The 23,605-nt window shown below is 38.4% G+C and overlaps 1 protein-coding gene across 1 annotated transcript in view; it reads left to right on the top strand.

Annotated features, from left to right (window-relative positions):
- The window catches only part of LOC140952899 (probable ATP-dependent RNA helicase DDX60), a 53,405-nt gene that overhangs the window by 14,417 nt on the left and 15,383 nt on the right, over positions 1-23,605 (top strand). Inside the window, exons 7-26 of the mRNA XM_073402346.1 lie at positions 26-130; positions 2,945-3,073; positions 4,629-4,790; positions 5,116-5,278; positions 5,382-5,540; positions 6,451-6,565; positions 6,684-6,799; positions 7,600-7,778; positions 8,067-8,115; positions 9,785-9,979; positions 10,879-11,072; positions 11,328-11,456; positions 15,272-15,421; positions 16,575-16,697; positions 17,089-17,184; positions 17,376-17,491; positions 18,284-18,369; positions 19,189-19,355; positions 21,973-22,077; positions 22,448-22,573. Of these exons, the coding sequence (XP_073258447.1) occupies positions 26-130; positions 2,945-3,073; positions 4,629-4,790; positions 5,116-5,278; positions 5,382-5,540; positions 6,451-6,565; positions 6,684-6,799; positions 7,600-7,778; positions 8,067-8,115; positions 9,785-9,979; positions 10,879-11,072; positions 11,328-11,456; positions 15,272-15,421; positions 16,575-16,697; positions 17,089-17,184; positions 17,376-17,491; positions 18,284-18,369; positions 19,189-19,355; positions 21,973-22,077; positions 22,448-22,573 (2,664 nt within the window). The remainder of the gene's footprint in view (positions 1-25; positions 131-2,944; positions 3,074-4,628; positions 4,791-5,115; positions 5,279-5,381; positions 5,541-6,450; positions 6,566-6,683; positions 6,800-7,599; positions 7,779-8,066; positions 8,116-9,784; positions 9,980-10,878; positions 11,073-11,327; positions 11,457-15,271; positions 15,422-16,574; positions 16,698-17,088; positions 17,185-17,375; positions 17,492-18,283; positions 18,370-19,188; positions 19,356-21,972; positions 22,078-22,447; positions 22,574-23,605) is intronic.

The raw sequence follows: 23,605 nt of genomic DNA, 5'->3' as shown, positions 1-23,605 counted from the left end.
GATAAGAGTGCTCTTGTTTTTGTAGTTTTCCAAGACTTGCTGGAAAGCATGGTGTGCTGTAATGAGTTATTTTCGTAAAGAAGCGTCCAGTGATGACCACAAGGCTCCAGGCACCTCTGTAGTAACACAGGTATTGATTACCAAATGAGGACCTGGTTACTTTATAAAAAGGGGGTCACGGGGTCACAATCAGGCGTGGATCCACAACGGTTTCCACCGTTTTACGGAAATCGGTCAGATTTTTCATAACAAGTATATTTTTAACCATAAAAAGCTTTCCAAGTTGAAGTCATCCTCCATATCCAACACATAATATGGAAATTAACCTTTATGAAATAATGCGCCGATTTGCAAGGCTTCACCCGAGGACAACGGAACTAGCCAATATCCTGTCTGAATGGCTCAGAAACCCAGGAAAGGGGACTTTAGGGAGTGGCGCATACCCCGGACCCCCCAAGAAGCTTGCACCTTCTGCTCTCGTTTAGGAAATCGGTCAGTATTAATCCTAGATCAGCGCCTGACAATGGTCAATTTGTCTAACCATGTTCGGGGTCAATTGTTAGGATCGTTTCATATCCTACTGTTCGACGGCGGAGATCGGACAAGCAATGACTACAGTAATCATGGAAACAAAATCAATTGAAATTGATAATGTTAAGTTTTGCGACACTATCTAATTGCAAAAACGTCCTATAAAACTGTCTATATCAATTAAGGCAAGGCAGAAGGATAAAAGTTAAGGTAGCCCGTTCCTATTTATATACGTGTTGGTTATGTTTTTGATTCGCGTTTTGCAGAATGAAAGATTCAACCGATTTCTACGATTTTTTGCATCCTTAATAAATGATGATAGACTTTAAATTCCCATCACCTAAATTTGTTTATTCTGTTATCTAAACTACTCTTTATTACAATAACTTCTGCGAAAAAATTTTGCAATTTGAACCAAAGACGATTTTTTTAGAATTTTTTTAAAAACGTTCAAATTTACCGCCATTTTGGCACACCATTCATCTTAGCTTTCCCTCGGAGTATGACGTTATGTGACGTACTTTAAGGAACACGTGACATTATCGACAGGAAAACAGTAAGAGTTCTGGCAGGTTTTTCTGTTTCAGAAAAAACTTTCTTCTTGAGAAGACATTGCGATTCAATCCTTACTCGTAATTGATCTTTTTTGTGTACAGCTAGTGAAGGCAAGGTAATAGAGCACTAAAGTGTGACGTCATAAAAATGAAATTTCTGAAATTATGGGATTTGTCAGGATATTCTCAAAGAACAATGTCCAAGAGGCCTACTTGCCAAAAATGAGCATTTGGGGGCAAACTGTCTCTGAGATCGTAGCCCAGCTATGCTTACAAAACTCCATACAAACCCTTCTAAATTTTTTTGGGTCGACCCAAAAAAAAATTAGAAGGGTTTGTATGGAGTTTTCTGAGTATAACTGGGCTACGATCTCAGGGACAATTCACCCCCAAATGCTCATTTTTGGCAAGTAGGCCTCTTGGACATTGTTCTTTCAGAATATCCTGACAAATCCCATAATTTCAGTAATTTCATTTTTATGACGTCATCACTTTAGTACTCTATGCGAGGTCCTTAATTTACGTCACATTACGTCATATGTGAGCCTGCTAGTTTGCGTGATCAGCGGTACAGGTGTACCGCAAAAATGTAGACTTCAAAAATTGGTAAAAAAATCGCATTTTGTTCAAATGGCAAAATTTTTTCGCAGAAGTTATTTTAATAAGGTATAGTTTCAGATAAGAAAATATAAAATTTTAGGAGAATGGCACTTTAAGAAAATGTTATTATAGACATCGGCATATATTTAAAACCTCATTTTTACGAAAAATGAAAATAACTTCGAAATCCCAGGACAGATTTTTACCTAATTTCAGCAAATAAGCCTCAGAGCTCTCTAGTTTTATGTCTGCAAGTTTGAAGGCAATCGTGACCGTAGAAATCGCTCCACAAAATGTTGGTCAAATTTAATGCTAAAATGATAGGCTAACACATTTGTGAACGTAAACGCACAAATAGCGGAAGAGAGCTGACAAACTACCTCTTAAGTGACAAGTTGTTCTTACCCAAAGCATTGTTGGAAGAAAATGAATAATAAGACAACTACGGCGAACACAGTTATCGCTTCAATACAACCCACTTTCTGCTACATGCGCGTTGAAATTAAAAACATTCTATTTATCCAACTTACTCTACATTTGTCCGTTCATTTTCGACAAAAATATTAAGAAAACAAAACACAGCATCTGCAGAAACCGCTTGGCAGTGTTTAGCTTCAAAGGTTCTCGTTCTGAGGCGAAAAAAGCCCGCTAGTTCGAGAACACCTCGCCATCCAATTTTCAACTGCAATGAAAACCCTCTCGCACGATAATATATTGAAGATCTCTGACTTTCCTATCACATGCTCACGAGCAGTATGCCACTTGGGACGCCTCTATACTTTGACTTTTATATAATTTGTCTACGAAGAACATGTTTAAAAAAAAGAAAAAACAAAGAAAAATCACTAAATTGAAAATGAAATAGTAGACAAAACACGGTTTGCAAACTAAATGTCTAATTATGTTTTATACACATTGTTATAGGACTAACAGGAGCAAGAAAAGGTTTTGTTAATGACTGATATAATCGTCGGAAAAGGCTTATAAGGCCCCTACCAAAACAAGGGCGAATTATGCCACAAATTTGATAGTAAATAGATTTCCATATGTAAATAGTAACAATTATCCCCAAGTGGCATACTGCTCGTGAACATATAAATAGGAACGGGCCACCTTAAAATGCTTAACTTTTTGCGTACGTAATAACTATGTAAAGTATGAATGTTTCGGCTTCTATATGTATAAGAACTAACAAAGCCGAAAAGCATAAAAGATCATTGTATATTATAACGGAAACTATGTTCTGATTTACATTGCAGTTTGATCTTAAAGAGAAAGTAAAGTCTGCCCTTCAGTCTCCACATAAGAGAGGATGCCGTGAGCTAGCAACCGTTCTTGGTTGTGAAATGCTCCTGACTAAAATTCTGAATGACTCTAATGTCAGCAAGGTACCTGATGTTGTATATCAATCAACTTATTGAAATACCTTAAAAATGGACGCTATAAACTGACAACGAAATCATGGCCGCGATGCGCTTTGTTATTGTTAAAGTACATGCCAAATCTGACTACGGAGGTGAATCCTATTTTTAACGTGTCCCTCCGCGAATTTCATTTTACTTATTTCTTTCTGACTGGCGAGCCCAGGTTTCATAAGTCTTTTACAGGGTGTTTCAAAAGTTCGTTCCGATTGTAAATTGTATTTCGCGCAAACCATTTAATACTTCTTTAGGCAAATGTAAACTGATTCAGGTAAGAAATTTATCTAAATAACCGTTAAAAGCAATTTCAAACTAAAATTTGAAGAAATTATAATTTTTTTTTTAATTTTTGCCCCAACTGTACACGTACGCGAGGTTTTTCCCGCCATACTTTTCCTGCCCATTTTGTAGGTTTTCTATTTTGGTATTTTTATCGTTTTCTTTAATTTTCTCTACTCCTTCATGAAAATGAAGGCCTACACTGTTTGTGGTAGAGTTCAGGCATCTATTTTTATGGTCTTCTGGCCATTCAGTCCAAAAAAAATTGTCAAATTGATGAAGAAGTCTGAACGATGATCGAACAAGAGGTCAAAAGTAAAGACCTTAGAAGACAAACCAAGGAATGCATGGCCGTTTTTTCACAAACTGTGTGAGAAATATTATCGAAAGCGCTGTAAGTATATGCTTAATAGTTCCACAAAACAGAGAGGTAAAAAAATTTCAACTTCACATTATCGATCAAAGTTTCGAGCACAACGGTAAGGGGATAAGTTACCTAAAAAATTTGGAAAGCCTTGAAGAGGAAAAGGCGGTGCACACTTCATGCAAGCATAGTGTCAGAAGGATTTGCCAACTTTGTACCAAAGGAGGACCAGCCGGCAAACTCATGTGATGTGAACCCCCTAGAGACCATCTGGATTATCGTAGACCAGACAACATACAAAGATCCAGCCCCCAAAACACTGGACGAGTGAAAACGCTTCGCCTGGAAGAATGTGAAATGGACACGCCTTGGGAGCTCGTACATTCTATACCTCACCGCTTAGAAAATGTCAGAAAGCATACAGGAAGACATTCTGGTTACTAATATTTTAGTCATTCAACGTTAAATAAATAATGAATAACATACTAAGTTTTACGAAAGGTTTTTTTAATAATTAGTGAAATTTAAGCGAATAAAAAATCGGAACGAACTTTTGAAACACCCTGTAGTTTCTTCTGGGCTCCCTTGCCAGCTCATAATTCCTATATATATTCCTGTACTGTAAAATATATTTTGGCTAAATAAATGGACTGAATTGAACTGAAAATCTTAGTTAACTATGTACGAGAAAGTGGAACCGTTAATTCTTGCGACTGATCTACCAGCTCGTTTTAGGCTTTAATAACATTTAGGCTTATTTGAGATCTTGTGGGATAAAACTGTTAACAAGGATCGGCGATGAAAAAACAATAGTAATATGAAGTACATTCAGTGTATAAAATGATAAAGTTGCACTTTGTTAATTTTTTGTGACCATAGGAAACAGCGAAAACTGCAGAAGACAGAATCAAGCTTTTCCTGCTTCACTCGTTACTACTGAGTAGACTGCCATTGAAGTATAGAGCACATACTTTAAAAGGCCACTTGTTGACTAAGTTCTGCGAGGGAAAGGATGATCAATTTCAGTATAACTTTGACGAGGTAAGTATGACAAAAAGGTTAAGAATAATTTAGCTGTAAAGATAGCTTATTACCACTCTGGTGGTAAAAAGGTACCCATTCTGGACGACCATGAAGAAAGGGCGATTCTCATGCGATGTTTTATAAATGGCCTTTTTTGTTGGAATCTTGTACATGGTATAAATTCGCCACATTGGAAAGCAAGTAACAAAGTCGGGCGAGGAACAAAGGCTCACTTCAGGGTAGGATTTGAACTTGGGTTCTTCAGAGTCCGACGCTTTTACTACTTGTTATGCTGCCTAAGGAAGATTGTTGAACGTCTTTGTACTTTTTATTTTCCTGACAGATGCACAAATGCCTGTGGGAGATTTTAAAGGTTATACAGGATGAGTACCCCTCCATACCCGCAGCTGGCCATTCACTTGACATGACTTCAGTGGCTGATCTAATGGACAGTCGACTTCTTCATACTCTCTTTTCCCTGACCTTAGCATTGGAAGGAATGAAAGGTTCAAATAGAACAAGTTATCCCTTTCGTTTTTAATTCCTACAGTTGTTTTCCCTATTCGTCGTCCTTACGTACCTATTTTACCTATCTGCAATTTACCTTAGCTGTTAGCTTACCGAAAGATGTCATAGAAGAAGCGGAAAGTGCCTGGGGTATAGTTGTTACTGATGTGAAAACTACCTGCACTCAACACTCTGATGTTTTGGCCACTCAGTTTCTTCCTTTTTCGGCTGAAATTGGGAGAGAATTTCGTACAGTTAAAGGTGAGAGCAGTTTTTGATGGAAAACTCAACCTTTTAGTCCTTTGAGTAGTATAGTGCGCACCGGTTAGTCCTTTCTTCTTGGGTTGGTGAAAGAGTTTCGTTCGTCTAGGGAGAAACCACTGCTTGACATGGGTGACGTCATAGCTTGTTGCCTGATTAATGAGCCATTCCCTAGTTGCCCCAAGTGTCTGTTTCAAAGCGAGGCTAAGTGCTAAGCCATTGATTTGATGGCGATTTTTTATTTCCATGCAAATAATACTGGTTTTCACAAGAAAGAATTTGCACTTGGCCTCTTTTTGAAAGTCAGGGTTTTTGGAACCCGGAAATGGCCTATTCGATTCTCGTTTCATCAATAGTTCATGTCAATGAGAGACGAAGACATAAAACTAGCTGTCAATACTAAACACAAGATTGTGTGGTGAAGCGTTTATTTCAATGAGTCTTCTCCACAATGTGGAAAGGAGTAAAGGAGTCCTATTTGTTAATTTCCTTGTTAAAGTACTTACTCTAGCACTAAAAAGGGGGCTTATGAAGGACAACACGAGAGTGGCTCATTGATGAGGTCATATAACGTATTTTCTATATGTTTCTCAGAGTGGATTCCGTTTCAGCGTGCACGTATAGCCGTCGCATTTGCCGATTGGAAATTTTCATTGTTTTCAATCAAAATTTCAGCCGGCAAATGCTACGGCCATAAGCGTGTGCTGCATACTGCATGTGAATCGACCCTTAAAAAGCATTAAAACTTATAGCCTGCGAATTCTTATACTTAGAGTAAACACGTTTTAGTTGAAAAACTCTGCCATAGTTCAACTCTTGACCACCACACCTTTAAGGAAAGCTGAGCTGGCATCTTATATATCAAAAAGTCTCATTTTTTACCGTTTTGTGTAATTTCATTCCTTTTTAGAAGCATGTGCCGATTCAGAAACCTGCGTAAAACTAACACGTCTTCTTGAGATGAAAAATTCTCTTGTAAGTGAGTACGCTGGTGACATGCGGTCAAAGATAAACGAAATAGCTGGGTAGGTGTAACGGCGAGTTAAGACTCGTTGAGTCATTTAAGACTTTGAAAACGTACTATTATCTGTTAACAACCGCATGCGATGGTTGTTAAGGAGTATTTTCGCTGGTATTTTTCAGAGACGGAAAAGACGGCACAGTATTTTACGAAGGTCGTGCGTTTGATGAACTCTACCACTGGCACTCGCTAAAACCCCTTTCAGATGATTGTGAAAGAACTAAAGGTGACATCAAAGGTAAGTATTGAGGTGGAAATCCGCAAAAGAGAGCCTATCTCAGTACAGAAATTAACTGAAGGGGTTTCTCTTTGATCTATAAACAGTTAGTACGTATCGGTGTAAATGCAAGGCGTGGCATACCATGGATAATAGTTCTTTTTATTATCCGTGGGCACAACGATTCTCGCCTTCAATTTTCAATCATCTACTTTACTGTAAACAATGTAGAAACAACACTTGTCTTTCCTAAGACTGTTAAGAGCTATTTCCATGAGTTCCGCACTCAAACCTGTGAAAAGAATCAGAATCTTAGAAACTTGCATATTATTCACTTTTGTGGGGGAATTAGTTTGATTTAAACAAGTTCTCATAAAACCAGAATATTTCCAGATAACTGTCATGACCATCTCTGCATTTACTAAATTTCTTCATTCCGCAGTTCAAATATATGGAATCCATATATTCATCATTTCATTTTCAACTTTCCCAGGTGTATTATGAACCAATTTAATGACAAGCTCCTAGTTTGCTTGCTAGCACAATTCATTAGAGCGCTGCACCGGTATCGCAGAGGTCAGGGTTCGAATCCCGGCTAGCCTAAATTTTTTCAGGCTTCCATTTCTCAACTGTATAAGTTATGTATTTAACTTTGATGATCATCTCAGCATTTATTTCGTCATCACGTATATGGTATTCATAAATTCATTATTTCATCATATTAATTACGTCGTGTTAAACCACACACATTTTACACTTACTTCTTGAGAATACCTGTTGGACTTACGCCTTATACCTGTTATGTCTGATTTTGTGACCAGAAAAACCTCCAGAAGATCGAAAGGCACGATTTTGGTATTACAAAAGAAAACAGCAATTTGCTCGTTTTCACCGACTTTATGGAGATTCACTTTCTGGTGGTGTTGATTGTGCGAAAATAATCACAGTAACGGAAACTGAGAATAAGAAGAAAAAAGGAAAGGACAAAAAAGGAAAAGTGGTAAGTTGCGAGATAAACAATAAACTGCACCTATATTTTTAAAACAATTTAATGAATATTCGAAAGTCTTTAAGTGGTTGCGGGCGGTAAGAAGTGTTGCTTCAAGTAGTAAATTACCAGCTGATGTGGAGAACTCTTACAGTACTATATAGTAGCAGCTGCTTATAAGGTGTGTTTCCCTGGTTACAGAAAACAAAAACACAGAGTTATTTCCACTGCTTCACGGTTAGGACTGTAAACCAATTGGCTACACTGATGGAGAATCTTTGTTTTCATCTCCTTTTTCAGAGCTCGAAAGCAGCAAAAATCATTGAAGACAATAAGAGAAAGCGTAGAGGTATGTGCTTGGGGCCAAACAATTTAAGTAAATTGGCCAGCCTGATAGGGGAATAAACGAAAGGGCCGGTAGCGTCAGTGACTGGTTACCTTGTTTATATAGTACTGGTCTGGTGAACGGGAGGTCGCGGGATAGAACCCGAGGTGGACAAAACAGGCACTTCTGGTAAGATCATCCCGGCTGTGAGTGATACAGATATCTCTCTTTCAGTCAAGCTGATTGCTTCAATTAGGCGGCGGTTTGTTCCCTTTACAGCTCGGAGACGTAAGAAAAACCGGCAACTATAGGACTGGACAAACTATGAAATTTTACTAACAATAAAACGACTGTTATTAGTGAGCTTAAGAAGGGACGATGACGAAGACGGCAGTGAAAAAGTCGCTAAAAAATGAATCTGCGTCCTTTCAAACTTATTCGTATCTATTTAATTTGCACCCGCTCAATTCGTCAAATGTAGGCGATTTTTCGTGGAGTTGAATTCTTGAGGGGCTTTATTCAGGTTCAAAAAGAGAAAGGAAAATTCGTCGTCGTATGTTCACGTCCTCCATGAAACCTCGCGGTAGGAGGTTTCACGTCCTGGTGGTGCAGTGGACATGAAAAAATGTACTTAAGAGTGTGATGCACGTGCAGAGCTATTTTTGTGCTCATAAAACCAATTGTTTTTTGACGCTGTCGTTATCGTCGTATTACTCCAAAAACGACGGAAGGATCAAAACACACGACTCACGGATATAGAGTCTCGTATTCTCCCAAAGTGTCCCACGTGGGTTATTTCGCCGGTCCACCAGTGGAAAGGGCGGTCTGTTTCTCCGCTTAAGTCTGTTAAGGTTTGTTAATGTTCGTGAGGGCTAACTCGATCTTGAGACTTGCGTGGTTAAACTGATATGACATTTAATGCATAAGTCAATTCCAGCTACGCCTAGCCCTCCCCCCGCCCCCACCCGGGGCTACTGCGGGACATTTGCCCGCCTTGTCAGTCCTGGGGGCCGGGCATTTGCCAACCCCGGGGCCATTCCCGAGCTTTTGACACGTACGTGGTTTCCTACCGCGATAATAACTACACAGAAGATTTTACTGGAAAGACTCTGAAGGCATGTTCTCGATTTTATGCATGCAGTTTCTTCAGTGCTTATCAAGCCAGCATTACATAGCCAAATCGGGAGCTATCGATGTAAATCTACGTTTTTTGGTTATTGAACCAAATTTCTGTTGATATTATTTGAAGAACACCCTTTCACATTTATAAAACTACTCATAACTTTACAGCGCTCTATTTATTTTAATGTCAATAATTTTATAGCAATACTAAAACCATAAACTGGTGCATGTCGTCGCGGCGTGAGGTCTTAATTAGAATCCTAGCGCCATTACAAGGGAAGACGTTACTTGAAACAAAAAATCGCCCATTAAAATGCTTTAAACGGCACTATTCGACTGTGCGATAAATGAAACATGTTGCAGTATTGACGGAGGACGGGTCATTTACCCTCTTTTTTCGTCCTAACCCCGGGGGATTTGACAGCTCAAGAGTCCCCATCCCCGGGAATTTGCTATCCAAGGCAAAAAAACCTGCTAATGCCCGGGGGTCAGCTAGGCGGGGGGGGGGGGGGGGGGCTGGGCGCAGCTGGAATTGACTGATGCATAAATGAAAAATCATCACTACTTACAGAGCAACAGCAGGAAAAAGACCAAGAAAAATGGACACATATTCTGACGGAGACCGAAAAAAGTCTGAAAGGAGATAATTACAGTGCTGCCTTGCAGTTCGTTGACAAATTTGTGGCAGATTGTGAAACACCTGAGTTCAATCTTCAAGCTCTTATGAAGAAAGCACAGAGTTGTCTGGATGCCTGGCAAGAGACGCGTAAGTTCCTTAACTTTCCTTTCTTTCATTTGCTTCCTTAAAGTTTCTTTTCTTTCATTGGCGATAAAATGATTGTCATGTTAGAATCGCCAGATGAGATATATAATGTCAGATGGAGGAAATTAACAGCGTCGACTTAAATACTGACTACGTCTTTGGGCATGGTGCCAGACAGCTCCTCCTGTAACCTTCTGTTTCCTTATAGCAGAGAACTTCATCTGGATATGACGATCGAAAGAATTATTCGAATCACGAAAATTTCTTGCCTTATCTGAGACATATATACCAATAAAAAAACACGCACACACCAGGCAATTCATAAAAATCAGAGATGTAAACCTTAAGTATTCCCTCGCTAAATTTTGCCTTATCAGTCTATATCCTGTCTAAATATGCAATTACTATGAATTTTTCTATTTCTTTCAACCCAAAGAAAGTACGATTATGTCTTAGGTGCAAAAATATAATTACATATGTAAATAGCAAATTGTGATTTATTAGTGTAAGTATGGCCAAAGAAGGTTCTATTTTCTGCTTGGAAATTGTTGTAGCATTGTAGTATTTCTCTTTTGTTGTTGTTGTTGTTGTTACAACAACCTACCGTTAATTTAACCAAAATTTTAATTTCAATTTTCCTATAGTCAAGGAAATTCCCGAGATTTTGAACCTTCTGGTATTTCAATTTCCTTTTCTTTAGCAACCGAACCTGCGCTAACGTTACGTTTTAAATCTGGTTATACCTGCATGGGTTATACCTTTATCCAGATTCAAACCAGGCGTTTTTTCAAACTCTAACGATTTACTGTTTTCTTAACAGAGATACTCGCTGTGTCTATAGGATCTTTGTACACTACATTTTATACGACTCTAAAATTTCAATCGTTGTGCTATCATTCCAGGCTCCCATGACGCCAAATCAAATGACATGAAATATCCAGTTCTTCTCATGGAAAGCGTCCAGAAAATAACAGAAGGATTTGAAAGTCTTCTTACCGACAAAGACAAGAAGAAACTGGCAGGATACATGCAAAAACTTGGATTTGAAGACATCTCAACCACGTTTTACAAGCTGAATCCAGAAAGTGGCAGAAAGGTCAGTAATAAACTGTCTACTGAAACAATTTTACGCCCATAAAAAATGATTCAAAAACATATAATGGCAACTGGCCATCTAGGTTTCATTTTAAAGTTCACACCAAGAAGTTAGAACAGGGCTTTTAACATGATCAACTTCGTCACTTATTCAATTGTTTTCTTTCTTTCTTTCAATTTTGGCGTAGATTATATTAGTTTTCAAAGAACTATAAAGCCTCGCATTCGTCCTTAAAGTGAATTTCTTATCGCGTAGGCTGGACAGTTGTCACTTAACACAACAAGCGCAAGATTCCAACTAGAGCACATGGGACATTTACTGAAAAGGGAAGAGCGAACTGATCCTGACAGTCGAGTAGACCACTTCATTCCCGACTCGTGGCAGGTATGTCTTAAGCACTCAGTAGTATAGTAGGCACCGAATTAACCCCTTTTTTTGCACAGGAATCTCATTAGCGTGCGCAGGAATACATTAACTAGGTGACGTCATAGGCTTGATCTCATGAATAAAATGCGCAGGAATCTCATTAACTTGCGGTGGAATCTCATTAAGTATATCCAGTTTGACGGGTTTATCAATGATGTCATCTTCTATTTTTATCTTGTGGCGGTCATGGTTGATATAACCGGTTTGACAGGTTTTAGTTATTTTCGGAAGATGATGTCATATGTATTCGGGGTACTATGATGTCATAGTTGTTTTGATTGGTTGACCGGAATTAGAAAGACGCTCATTGGCTGTCTCGTTTGACGAAGCATTCTGGTTGGTTTCCGGTTTTTTTTATTTTTTGAACGGCATAAAAGCCTGCTCACTGCCTTCCCGCATACTAATTTGGATTTCCTGCATACTAATTAAGTGTCTTCCTCCATATATAATGAAGTGGATAGGTTTACTAATGAGCGTCACTCTACTACAATAGGAACAATAGGCTTGCCTAGACTTACCCGGTAAGTAACTTGAGCCCGGTTTTCGGACCGTCTATTAAAAGAAAAATAGGAATAAGAGAAGCGATCACCTAGCAACGCGAGAAACGGCTTCCTATGTCTTATTTAGCGCTAAAACTCAGATATACATAAACAAAACACATACAGAAAGTGGAGTTGAAAAGTCTTTATTTCAATTTAGTTTACGTCTTCTTATTTAGCGCTAAAACTCGGATATATATAAACAAAACATACACAAATTGGAGCTGAAAACGCTTTATTTCAAGTTTGTCTGACTATTACAGAACAGTTTTCTCCCATCTATCTCGAGGACATGAAAAACTATTGAAGTCTCAACGTTTCACGCACGGTTAATCAGGTAATTATGCGAGTTCACAAGCCCAAAGTTGAATACAAATTAGCTCTACAGGAAAAACCTCAAGGGAGCATATTGACGTATTATTATAAAACAAATAACTTAACAAGGATCAATTAAAACACGCGACTCATAATTGTTAGCAATAAAACCACAAGAGAGATACCGTTTTGAAAACTTTATTAAAAGTCAATAACAAAAAGAGTCAAATACACAGCGATTTGAAAGGAAAAGGAATGAAAATTAATCCTTCAACTAACTATTACAAATCAGTTTTTTCCGTCCTATTTCGAGGAATAATAAATAATCCTTCCGTGTCTACACAATTTTCCTATGGCCTCGAAGCCAAGAGTTCGACTTTCTTTGTTTCTTGCGCTTTGTCTTGTTCTTTGTAGTCGGTCTTTAAGCTTTTGCTTCAAAAGAGACTTCATTTCTCTGTGATCTTGACAGTTCGCAGTACACCGTTTCTTGTGTCTGTAGTGGATTGTGATAGTGATTTTTTTCCGGAATTATCCGCTTCACTTTCGTAAACGACGACTTAAACTTTAGGTTGCAGTTTCGCCCCTTGTAAATACTTTCTTCGCTGTATGTGGTCTAACTGATGAACATCCGCGAGATGGTTAGCTAATCTGACAAGGTACTTCGCCCCACACGATGAAATGGGACAGTTTCTGCAAACTCTCTTGTAAACCATGTTGACTCAGTTCGATTGCTGAACACAAATGACATCTTTTTCGCAAATAGTCAGGTTATATAGAGTGTCAGAAAGGCCAAACACAGGCCAGAAAGGCCATAACCAGGCCTGAAAGGCCAAAATTAGGCCAAAAGGGACAAAAGGAGACAAACGGGCCATTTCTAGTCATGTGTCTTTATTTTCTCAAACACACGCGTGGGTGTCGCGCGCCGCTAGTCACGCAACAGCTCTCAACATTGGAATCATCATCTTTATTCAGGGTTATCACAAATAACAGTGCCTAATTAAAAAAGTTTTGATCGTGAATTAGTAATTGGTATTTCAAATTTCAGATTTTTTTATTTATTGTATCAGTTTACTATGATTGTTATTATTTTCAAGTCAGCAATAAAACACTCTTAAAGTTTGGTTGTTTACAGTTTTTATTGAAACGCAACAGTACAAAGGTCTAGGAAAAATAATTCTATAACATTCATAGTTGGACATGGTTGACAATTTGTGTATGTTTTGTTTATATATATCCGAGTTTTAGCGCTAAATAAGAAGACGTAAACTAAATTGAAATAAAGACTTTTCAACTCCACTTTCTGTATGTAATAGTTAGTTGAAGGATTAATTTTCATTCCTTTTCCTTTCAAATCGCTGTGTATTTGACTCTTTTTGTTATTGACTTTTAATAAAGTTTTCAAAACGGTATCTCTCTTGTGGTTTTATTGCTAACAATTATGAGTCGCGTGTTTTAATTGATCCTTGTTAAGTTATTTGTTTTATAATAATACGTCAATATGCTCCCTTGAGGTTTTTCCTGTAGAGCTAATTTGTATTCAACTTTGGGCTTGTGAACTCGCATAATTACCTGATTAACCGTGCGTGAAACGTTGAGACTTCAATAGTTTTTCATGTCCTCGAGATAGATGGGAGAAAACTGTTCTGTAATAGTCAGACAAACTTGAAATAAAGCGTTTTCAGCTCCAATTTGTGTATGTTTTGTTTATATATATCCGAGTTTTAGCGCTAAATAAGAAGACGTAAACTAAATTGAAATAAAGACTTTTCAACTCCACTTTCTGTATGTGTTTTGTTTATGTATATCTGAGTTTTAGCGCTAAATAAGACATAGGAAGCCGTTTCTCGCGTTGCTAGGTGATCGCTTCTCTTATTCCTATTTTTCTTTTAATAGACGGTCCGAAAACCGGGCTCAAGTTACTTACCGGGTAAGTCTAGGCAAGCCTATGGTTCCTATTGTAGTAGAGTGACGCTCATTAGTAAACCTATCCACTTCATTATATATGGAGGAAGACACTTAATTAGTATGCAGGAAATCCAAATTAGTATGCGGGAAGGCAGTGAGCAGGCTTTTATGCCGTTCAAAAAATAAAAAAAACCGGAAACCAACCAGAATGCTTCGTCAAACGAGACAGCCAATGAGCGTCTTTCTAATTCCGGTCAACCAATCAAAACAACTATGACATCATAGTACCCCGGAATACATATGACATCATCTTCCGAAAATAACTAAAACCTGTCAAACCGGTTATACCAACCATGACCGCCACAAGATAAAAATAGAAGATGACATCATTGATAAACCCGTCAAACTGGATATACTTAATGAGACTCCACCGCAAGTTAATGAGATTCCTGCGCATTTTATTCATGAGATCAAGACAATAGCCTATGACGTCACCTAGTTAATGTATTCCTGCGCACGCTAATGAGATTCCTGCGCAAAAAAAGGGGTTAATTCGGTGCCTACTATACTACTGCACTCACTTTGTCAAATCCAAAATATAAACAAAAGAAAAAACGAGCTTGACTCGGTTCTGAGCCGGTTTTTTACCGACATGACACCCAAGCCTTTTATCAACACTTGCAGCTGTCTGACATTCAAACCATAAAATTAACGCTGCTCTGCCAAGATTAGCTGGCCATTGTGCTAGTCCGATGAAGAGGCAGCCTCAAAAGTGCTGCTTTGGGAAACCCAACATGGTCAGCCAAATCGAGGTAGACCAAGAATTACAAACATTGACACCATCAAGGCTGACAATGGACTGGACAATACCAAAGAAGTAAGAGACGCAATGCTCGATCAGGTGGTGTGGAAAGATTTTGTTAGGACGGCTCGGGATGATTCCGGCCTAAGGAAGTAAGTAAGTGCTCTGCCAAATGTAATTTCAGGCGTTTAATTCTAAATTCCAATTTTCAGCGTGATCTTCTCGATGCTGTGGATAATAATGAGTCAGCTGTGATAGTTGCACCGACATCATCAGGCAAGACATACGCCTCGTATTACTGCATGGAAAAAGTACTGAGAGAGAGCAACAATGGAGTAGTGGTTTATGTCTCTCCCACAAAGGTATCAGTCTTGTTTAGAAATTTATATTATGTTTGTCGTATTGCCACGCTTTAATTTTGGCCGAAACATCTTGCGTCACAGATCTTTGTAAACAATCAAAAGTAGAACCAAATGACCAATCGCTTGCTCCCAAGCGTTTTCTCGCCCTCGGCGTAACATTACTTTACTCTTCATCAGGGTTCGTACAGGTCATGGAAAACCTGGAAAGTCATGGAAAATTAAAGTCATGTTAGATAGATTAGATACTGCACGTGTCAAAGGAAAGACAATGTAAGAGAGAGAGGAGTAATTAAATGGCATTGATTTTAGTGGATACCAAAGTTAGTGTCTGTTGAACTGAGTTAGGTTAAAAAATACTCTAAATGCTAAAACAAGGATACTATTGAAAATATTCGAACGTGACAGCAAACCCTAAGCTCATGGAAACCTTGTGAGGGTCATAGAAAAATTCATGGAAAGTCATGGAATTTAAAGAGCTCAAAAGATCGAGTGCGAACCCTGTTCATGCTTCTTTACACGTGAAGTCTTATCGGTGCTAGCAGATGTGTTGCTTTTGGTGAGCTTTCTTTCCTCATAATGTATTCCTCCGCAAGTTAATGAGATTTCTTAGCACAAAATGGAATAACCGGTGCGCACTATACTACTAGCATAAAACCGTTTACTTCTCAGTCTCACAAAAATATCCTTTGTTTTCGAATTTGTGAAAATCAATTTCAGCAACTACTATATAATCACAGAATTGACTGAAATATCACAAATCAACAGCTTCGACACTGGGAGCACGGGTAGGCAAAACTGAAGAGTAGGGAAAGTTGAAAAACGGTTGCCCGCTGTTTTTTCAAGTTTGTGACTTCAATTGTCTTAGAGATGACTTACAATTGCAATTAGGCGAGAATTTTGTCCTAAAAGACGTTTCTTTCACCAATAAGAACTTTAAAGCGCTAGCGCGTAAGAGAAAAAATAGACAAAATCATTAAAAATACTGCGACCTAGTCGGTTTAACATCATCATGAGTTTAACGTTTTTAACCAATTTCAGTTTTAAAAGTTTACCGAGGAAGTCGAGTCAAAGTTTGGTCTTTTAGCTTTTCATCCCTCTCAGTAAAAACGTTTTAACTGCACTCCTGACATCTCCCTTACACTGTATTTTGCAGGCTCTTGTAAATCAAGTTGCTGCCACAATTTACGCCCGCTTTCATCGTAAGAAACTTCCTGCGGGAAAAGCTGTATACGGGGTATTCACCAGAGATTATCAGTACAATACTTTGAACTCTCAGGTAATTGTTGTGATGCTTATTACAAGTCTTTTACATTCCGGTCACCATCCATTTCCTTCATCACTGTATGTTTTACCTGAGGCGGTCTGGGTAGTTTGCATCTGGGGCTGTCAAGTAATATCCCTAACTCCAACAAAAATAGAGTTGATTCAACTTTTAGGCTAACGAAAATATAGGTCTAGAAGAAGTGAAAAAAAGAAAACAAATAAAAATCCCAAACAGAAAGAAAGAAAACAGCTTTGCGTTCCAAGGATGGGGCATAGTTAACTTGCAGGAAAGGTAAAAACTTGGTCCTTTTAGTATTTATGAACACGATGTATTGCTCAATTAGTTAACTTGCTAAAAGGCATACACTAGTCTGTAATTGAAAAAATTGATCTTTGGTTTTCAGATTCTTGTCACAGTCCCTCAGTGCCTGGAAATTCTCTTCCTCTCGCCTGCCAGACAGGACTGGACAAAAAATATCAAATATGTGATCTTTGATGAGGTAATACATATATTGTTTTCATAACAGCAAGTGTTCCACTTGTTCAAGCTTTGTGTTATTTTATTATTTTTTTTTTACCTTTTTCCTTCTCCAATGCTTCATGTAATACTGTAGTACAGAACATTATGCTCATATGTAATCAAAGACACTATTTCAGGCAAACATTGAAAACGTTCGTTTATCTTATTTAGGTTCACTGCCTTGGTCAGGAGATTGGAGCTGAAGTCTGGGAACATCTCCTCCTTTTGATTCGCTGTCCTTTCCTGGCGCTTTCAGCGACCATTGGGAATCCACAAGATTTACTGAAGTAGGCTTTTAGCTCATCTTTTTCGACTTGTTTACGTTTACATTGCTCAGTTGTATCACGAGCCCAATGCACTCTTGGTTGTATCAAGTTTATCAGTTCACTGACATCACAAAAACAGTGTAGTCATCGAATCCCTCACGTCACTGTTAAAATTAAAAGATTCTTGTTTTTCCACGTTTTTTGCGTTATCTGTCCTTTCAAAAAAAAATCCCGTAGTGGTTATTTGGCTAGCTATGTATTCATTCTTGTTGTTATTCATTCAAAATATTGCGCCGTTTCTAAATGGCTTTGATCCACCAACCTCGTTCCCAGGGTCCTCTCCTATTGAGCCCCCGTGGCCACGGGGGCCGAGTAGGAGAGGACCCTGGGAATGAGGTCTTTGATCTACCGGCTAATTCTTCGTAATAGCTGATGCTGACCAAATTTGGAAAATGCAGGCAATATTCAATCATTGACGTCGCGCAAGACAGAGGCGCGGCAGCTTAGCTCTTTATTGCATCAGTGGATAACTCAAGAAAAAGTGAAAAGTCAACGACTACTGGGACGAAGACGAAATAGCTGAAATTCTGGCTGAAAATACGGAACAAATATAAGAAAACACAAAACAAAATAAAGTATTGCTCGATGGATGTCATCTGCTTTTTCAAGAGAGAATGAGCTTTTTCTTTTTGTTGAGTATCTGCAAGGAAATAACAATCATTCATATTCATTCATTTCTGTAACAATGAAAAAGATATTCTGATGAAAGAAAAGGAAAATGATGGAAACCATTGTTGTCAAATAAAATTGCAGCTGGTTGCAGGCCGCACAAGACTTCCGTGAAAAACAGGATAAACAAGACGGTGGAAAGCTAAGGAAATCATACAGAATCAGGCTAGGTATTACTTGCTTTACTAATTACCATACTTTTGTTTCTGTTGATAAGCAAAAAAAATTAGCCTAGATCAAGCATGTTTTATAAGATTATAAGCGCATGATAAGGAACGCTTAGGGAACGTAATGCCTTCCATTTTCCGTGGAGTTCATGATTTAGGCCTGTTGCGTATACCTTGGGGCATATACCAGGGGCACCCAACGTCAATTTTCGGAAAATATCTGTTCGGAAGACGATTTGAGATCTAGAATTTTCGGAACATTTGTTGTAAAATTTCTTGCTTGCCTGCCTCTCCTAGGATTTTCGAACATCTAAAAACTGGTATAATTGCCCATTTTTAACGGATTTTTACCCTAAAAAGGTCACCTAGAATTTTCGGGAGCCTTTTTCTGGCTGAAATTTTCGAAAAGGTAATTAAGTTTTGATCCCTATAATTTTCGGATCACTAGACTTTCAGCTAGGAAATCGGAACAGATAAATCTACCGCTTAAATACTAAAATACGTTTAACAATGCTATGTTTAAGTGGTTTTGAACTATATTCTCGCTGGGTGCCCCTGATATACCTTTGAAGCCCGGCTCCCATTTCAATGTTGCGGATTACACCCTAGCTCATCGATATGAATTTTATTATTCAAAGCGTGTGTACATTAAACATCGAAAATACAATTGAACTGAATTGTTCTCTCTTGCAACCATATCTGCACATGATTTAAATGGGGCGAGGTGTTCAGTAAAAAATTAAACGTAATAAAATAGGCTTTTGTTTCGTCTACATCCATTCATTCATTCATGTCTAATCTTCTTTTGCTTTTGAACGAAAGTAACTTGTAAGGAACGATACTCAGATCTTGAAAAGAGCATCTATCTTCCAAGTCCCAAAAACGGAGGATTTTCTAAAAAGACGTTCATGTACGATGATGGTTATGATGTTGCGAAGACAGAAGAGTTTGTAAGCCTTCATCCATGTGCTCAGCTTGGAGCCAAACAGGTTGGAAATCATGCCGATTCTTGCTTTCACTTTAACTTCGTTTAGTTTCAGGTAAAGAACAAAACCCAGTCCCGAACCCAGTGCAGTCAAATTCCGTTAATACAGACACTAAGGGGGACATAGAAAGTGTCCATATTGACGGGGTGTCTGATTAAGCGGGTTGAATATAGACAAAATGCAAGGTATTTCTTATCCCAGGGACAAAGCAAACTGTCCGTAATAACGAGGAGTCCATATTAAGCGGGTGTCCGTGAAGCAGGGTTTGACTGTAGATAACAATGGTACAACCAAGAAAAAATGTCAAACTAAACAGAAAAAGTCGGTTTTGGTGATTAAGTCAATGTACCACCGGCCGTAAGCATTGAAAGCTGACGTTTATACCACTAGCTCTTTGTCAGAGCCAATTGCATTCGTTCTGACTTGACAAAGGGCAGGCGCGCCGGAGTCACAGGGTCGAAGGAATCGTAGTCGGAAGAATTAGAACGTCTCCATTTTCTTTTAGAACTCCGTCGCTTACGATCTAGTGAAAATCAGATTGTAGAAGGCGTAAGCAGTGTTCGCCTCGATCTGCTTGCCAACACCAACAACCTCGTTTTCACTAGATCATATATTAATAAAGCTACGTGCAAACGAACGCAACAACTCCCAACATTGTTGGCCCAACAATATTTGGAGTTGTTACGATCGGCTGCACGTAGTTAAACGTTTGACCGGTTTCAAACTTTGCGCAACAAATCCCAACAGCATACAACAACATGTAACAGGATGTGGAAAAGGGACGCGACATGTAACATCCAACAACGTTGCGTCCGTATTAGGAGCCTACTCCGATTTTTAAATATACAGGGTGTTTCAAAAGTTTGTTTGTTTGTTAATGCTTCTTTAGGCAAATGTAAACTGATTGAGGTAGGAAATTTATTTAAATAACCCTTCAAATAAATTTCTAACTAAAATTTGAAGAAATTATGATATTTTTTCATTTTTTCCCCAAATGTGCACGTACGCGAATTTTTTCCCTCCATATTTTTCCTGCCCATTTTGTAGGTATCTATTTTCGGTTTTGGGGGGTTTTCGTTTGTTTCCCTACTCTTTCTCAAGCATGTTAAGGCATGGCTCAATTTTTGGTCTCGACCCCCCGCGAAGATAAAGCGGTTTTTCTTCCACGGTCATGCATTTTAGTTCTAAAAGTTGCAAAAAACTTTCGAGAAACTTTCTTTCGAGGCGTTGAATTAATTGGGGTTAAAGTGATGTAGTCACGTGAAAAGTGACGTCATAATAACATTCAAAAAGAAATTCAAAATGGGGTAGGAATGGTTGATTACAACTAAGTTTGAACCATGTGTGAATGTTTGTTTTACTGTACGAAGTTTTTTTCCCTGGCCGGAACGGAGATAATTTTTAATTTCTTAAAAAGATATTAACAGGTGAAAAGTGTCACGTGGCCTATTTTGCTTAATTACTAATCAAATAAAACCGTGAGTCAACCATTCCGGCCAGATTCAAGCGAGAAATGATGTTACAATAACATAAATACTGTATTTAATATATACTGTGGGGTATCTCGCCACCCCATTTTTAGTTTTCTTTTCTTTCCTGGACTCGACCATAAAAGGTCACGTGACACAGATATTTGATTTCGTACGTTACAGAAAAATAAAGGTTACCGATTTTACCAAGGTTGCAAAATTTTGGAAGGCTCTGATAAATTCTCACAAAGTTATGATCATTATAAGATTTTAGGCAAATTAGCCTCAGGCCATGCCTTAACATGCTTGAGTTCACGAAAATGAAGGCGTACACTGTTTGTGCTAGAGCTCAGGCATCTATTTTTACGGTACTCTGTCCATTTAGTCAAAGAAATTGTAAAAAAGTTGTTGAAGAAGTCTGAACGATGAGAGAACAAGTGGTCAAAAGTAAACTGACCTTACAAGACAAACCAAGAAGTAGATGGTCGATTTTTTTTACAAACTGTGTTCGAAAAAGCTGTAAGTATTTGCGTAATAATTCAACAAGACTGCAAGGTAAAAAGAAAACTTCAACTTAACAATATCAAAGTTTCGAACACAACGGTATGGAGATTTGTGACCAACAAAGGTTAGAAAGCTTTGAAAAGAAAAAAGGCGGTGCACACTTCATGCAGGCATGGCATCAGAAGAATTTGCAAACTTTATACCAAAGGACGACCGGCCGGCAAACTCACGTGATGCGAACCCTCTAGTAACCACCTGGATTATCGTTGATGAGACAAAATACAAAGATCCAGCCCCCAAAACACTGGACTAGCTAAGACAGCGACCATGCTTCACCTGGGAAATTGTGAATTTAGACACGCTATGGGAGCTCGTACATTCTATACCTCACCGCTTAGAAAATGCCAGAAATCATAAAGAAAGACATTCTGGTAGCTAATATTTCAGTTAGTCAACGTTAAATGAATAATGAATAACATGCTTAGGTTTACAAAAGTTATCTTTAATAATCAGTGAAATTTAAGTGAAGAAAAATCGGAACGAAATTTTGAAACACCCTGTATAGACCATTTTTAGGTCCATGTATCCAAATAAGTCTCCTGTTTTATACCAGTCTGAATAGCCTAATGCCTTTTTCTTCCATTTAGCTTAAGGAGAATGGTTTTCCAAGTGATTTGTCTCTCACCCCTAAAGAAACCCTGGAACTCTATGACGTCATGTTCTACCACTGGACTGATAAGGAATCCTTGAAGGTTAGCAAATAAATCATCATAGTTGAAAAAATACTTTTGTAATGAAATTCCTTCAAACAATTTGTAAAAACGTTATGTTCCGTTCGGCTAGGACTCCCTAGCGCGGCAAAAAGATTTGGTGATGTCTGTTCGGCCTACAGAGGCCACGCTCCAAGTTTCTTGAAACACCATTTAAGCATTTCAAGTTTCCTTTAGCCTACCGTTTTTGTTTAAAAAAGAAACACACGATCACGATGTAAAGAGGGTGAACTGGTGCGTTTAGGAAACTGTTCTAATGTTAACTTTACCTATTTAATCCACGTTATAAGAATAACTTGGATTCTTTCTATGGGATTTAACTTTTTGTTTAATGATAACTGTCGTTTTGTAGAGACTTGCTCCTGAACGGTATTTCCGCGAGAATAGGTTCATTCACAAGAAGCATGCAAGAGCGTACGAGGAGGAACTGAAAAAGGAGTTAGAATCCTGGACGAACCACCAAGAACAGTTTGAAAAGGTAAAATAAAGTAGTTAACTGTTATAACTCTTTAGAGTCTGTAGGCACTATGATCATTTAATTTCAGTCTCGTTCACCGACCTTTTATCAGATGTGAACCAAGAGACTATAAAGGGGACAGAGAGGGCATCCCCCATATACACCCTATTCCATAGGTAATTGGTCTCGAGTTATTTTTAGAATCGGGATAAAGTTACCTCGCGCGAGGCGTGGATGTTTCGTGGAGGTTTCGCATGACCAAACGCCGTGCAAAACATGTCGGGCGAGAGGCAATGAAAGCGTTAAAAGATCGAGAGCATTCCTGAATATTGAAGCGAAATGAGTCGGCGCTCACCTAGGAAAAAGGAATCGCTGGAATCTTTGACAACCCGTGAAATCAGTTTAACTCGAAGTTATCGTAACCTCAGTGCTTTAATAAAATGAGAAATTTCGCCGGTCTATTGAAACCGGTCGTTTGTACAATTTAGGGAGTTTAAGATCCAACGACGCGGACGACAACTAGAACGTCAAAAAAACAATAGGTTTAATTAGCAAAACAACAACTTCGCACGTGCAACACACTTTTTTGTTCATTTCTTTCCCGTTTTTGCACGACTACGACGTGAAAATGCTTAATTTTGCGTTTTATGGAGGACGTAAATAAGCAACGACGAAATTTTATTTCTCTTTCTGAGCTTGAATATGGTCCCTTGAAATTCAGCTTTAGGAGGGTTCGCCTACAATTGACAAAGTAAGTGGGTAGGAATAATCTCTATAAAGACTGAAAAAAATAAACATCAAACCAGAAATTGCTCTCTTCAAACTGTAAATTATAAATGATCCTGAGAGAATATTAAGTGTGTTAAGGATTTCCCTGCTCTACTGTTAGCTCTATACAAGAGAGGAAGGGCGATTCTTTTTTAATTTCGGCTTCGCTGACACAGCTTTCGCAGAAATGTCCATGTAGTCGTTTTCGTCGAGAAAAGGAGTAGCAAAATCGCTCTCCGCGTCTTCCCCCATTTTGTTCTGCGTCATTTCGTGAAGGACGCGTGG

Source organism: Porites lutea, chromosome 11, assembly GCF_958299795.1.
Source record: "Porites lutea chromosome 11, jaPorLute2.1, whole genome shotgun sequence".
Lineage (NCBI taxonomy): Eukaryota > Metazoa > Cnidaria > Anthozoa > Scleractinia > Poritidae > Porites > Porites lutea.
The sequence above is the reverse complement of the archived record's forward strand: the minus strand, read 5'-3'. Positions and strand labels throughout refer to the sequence as shown.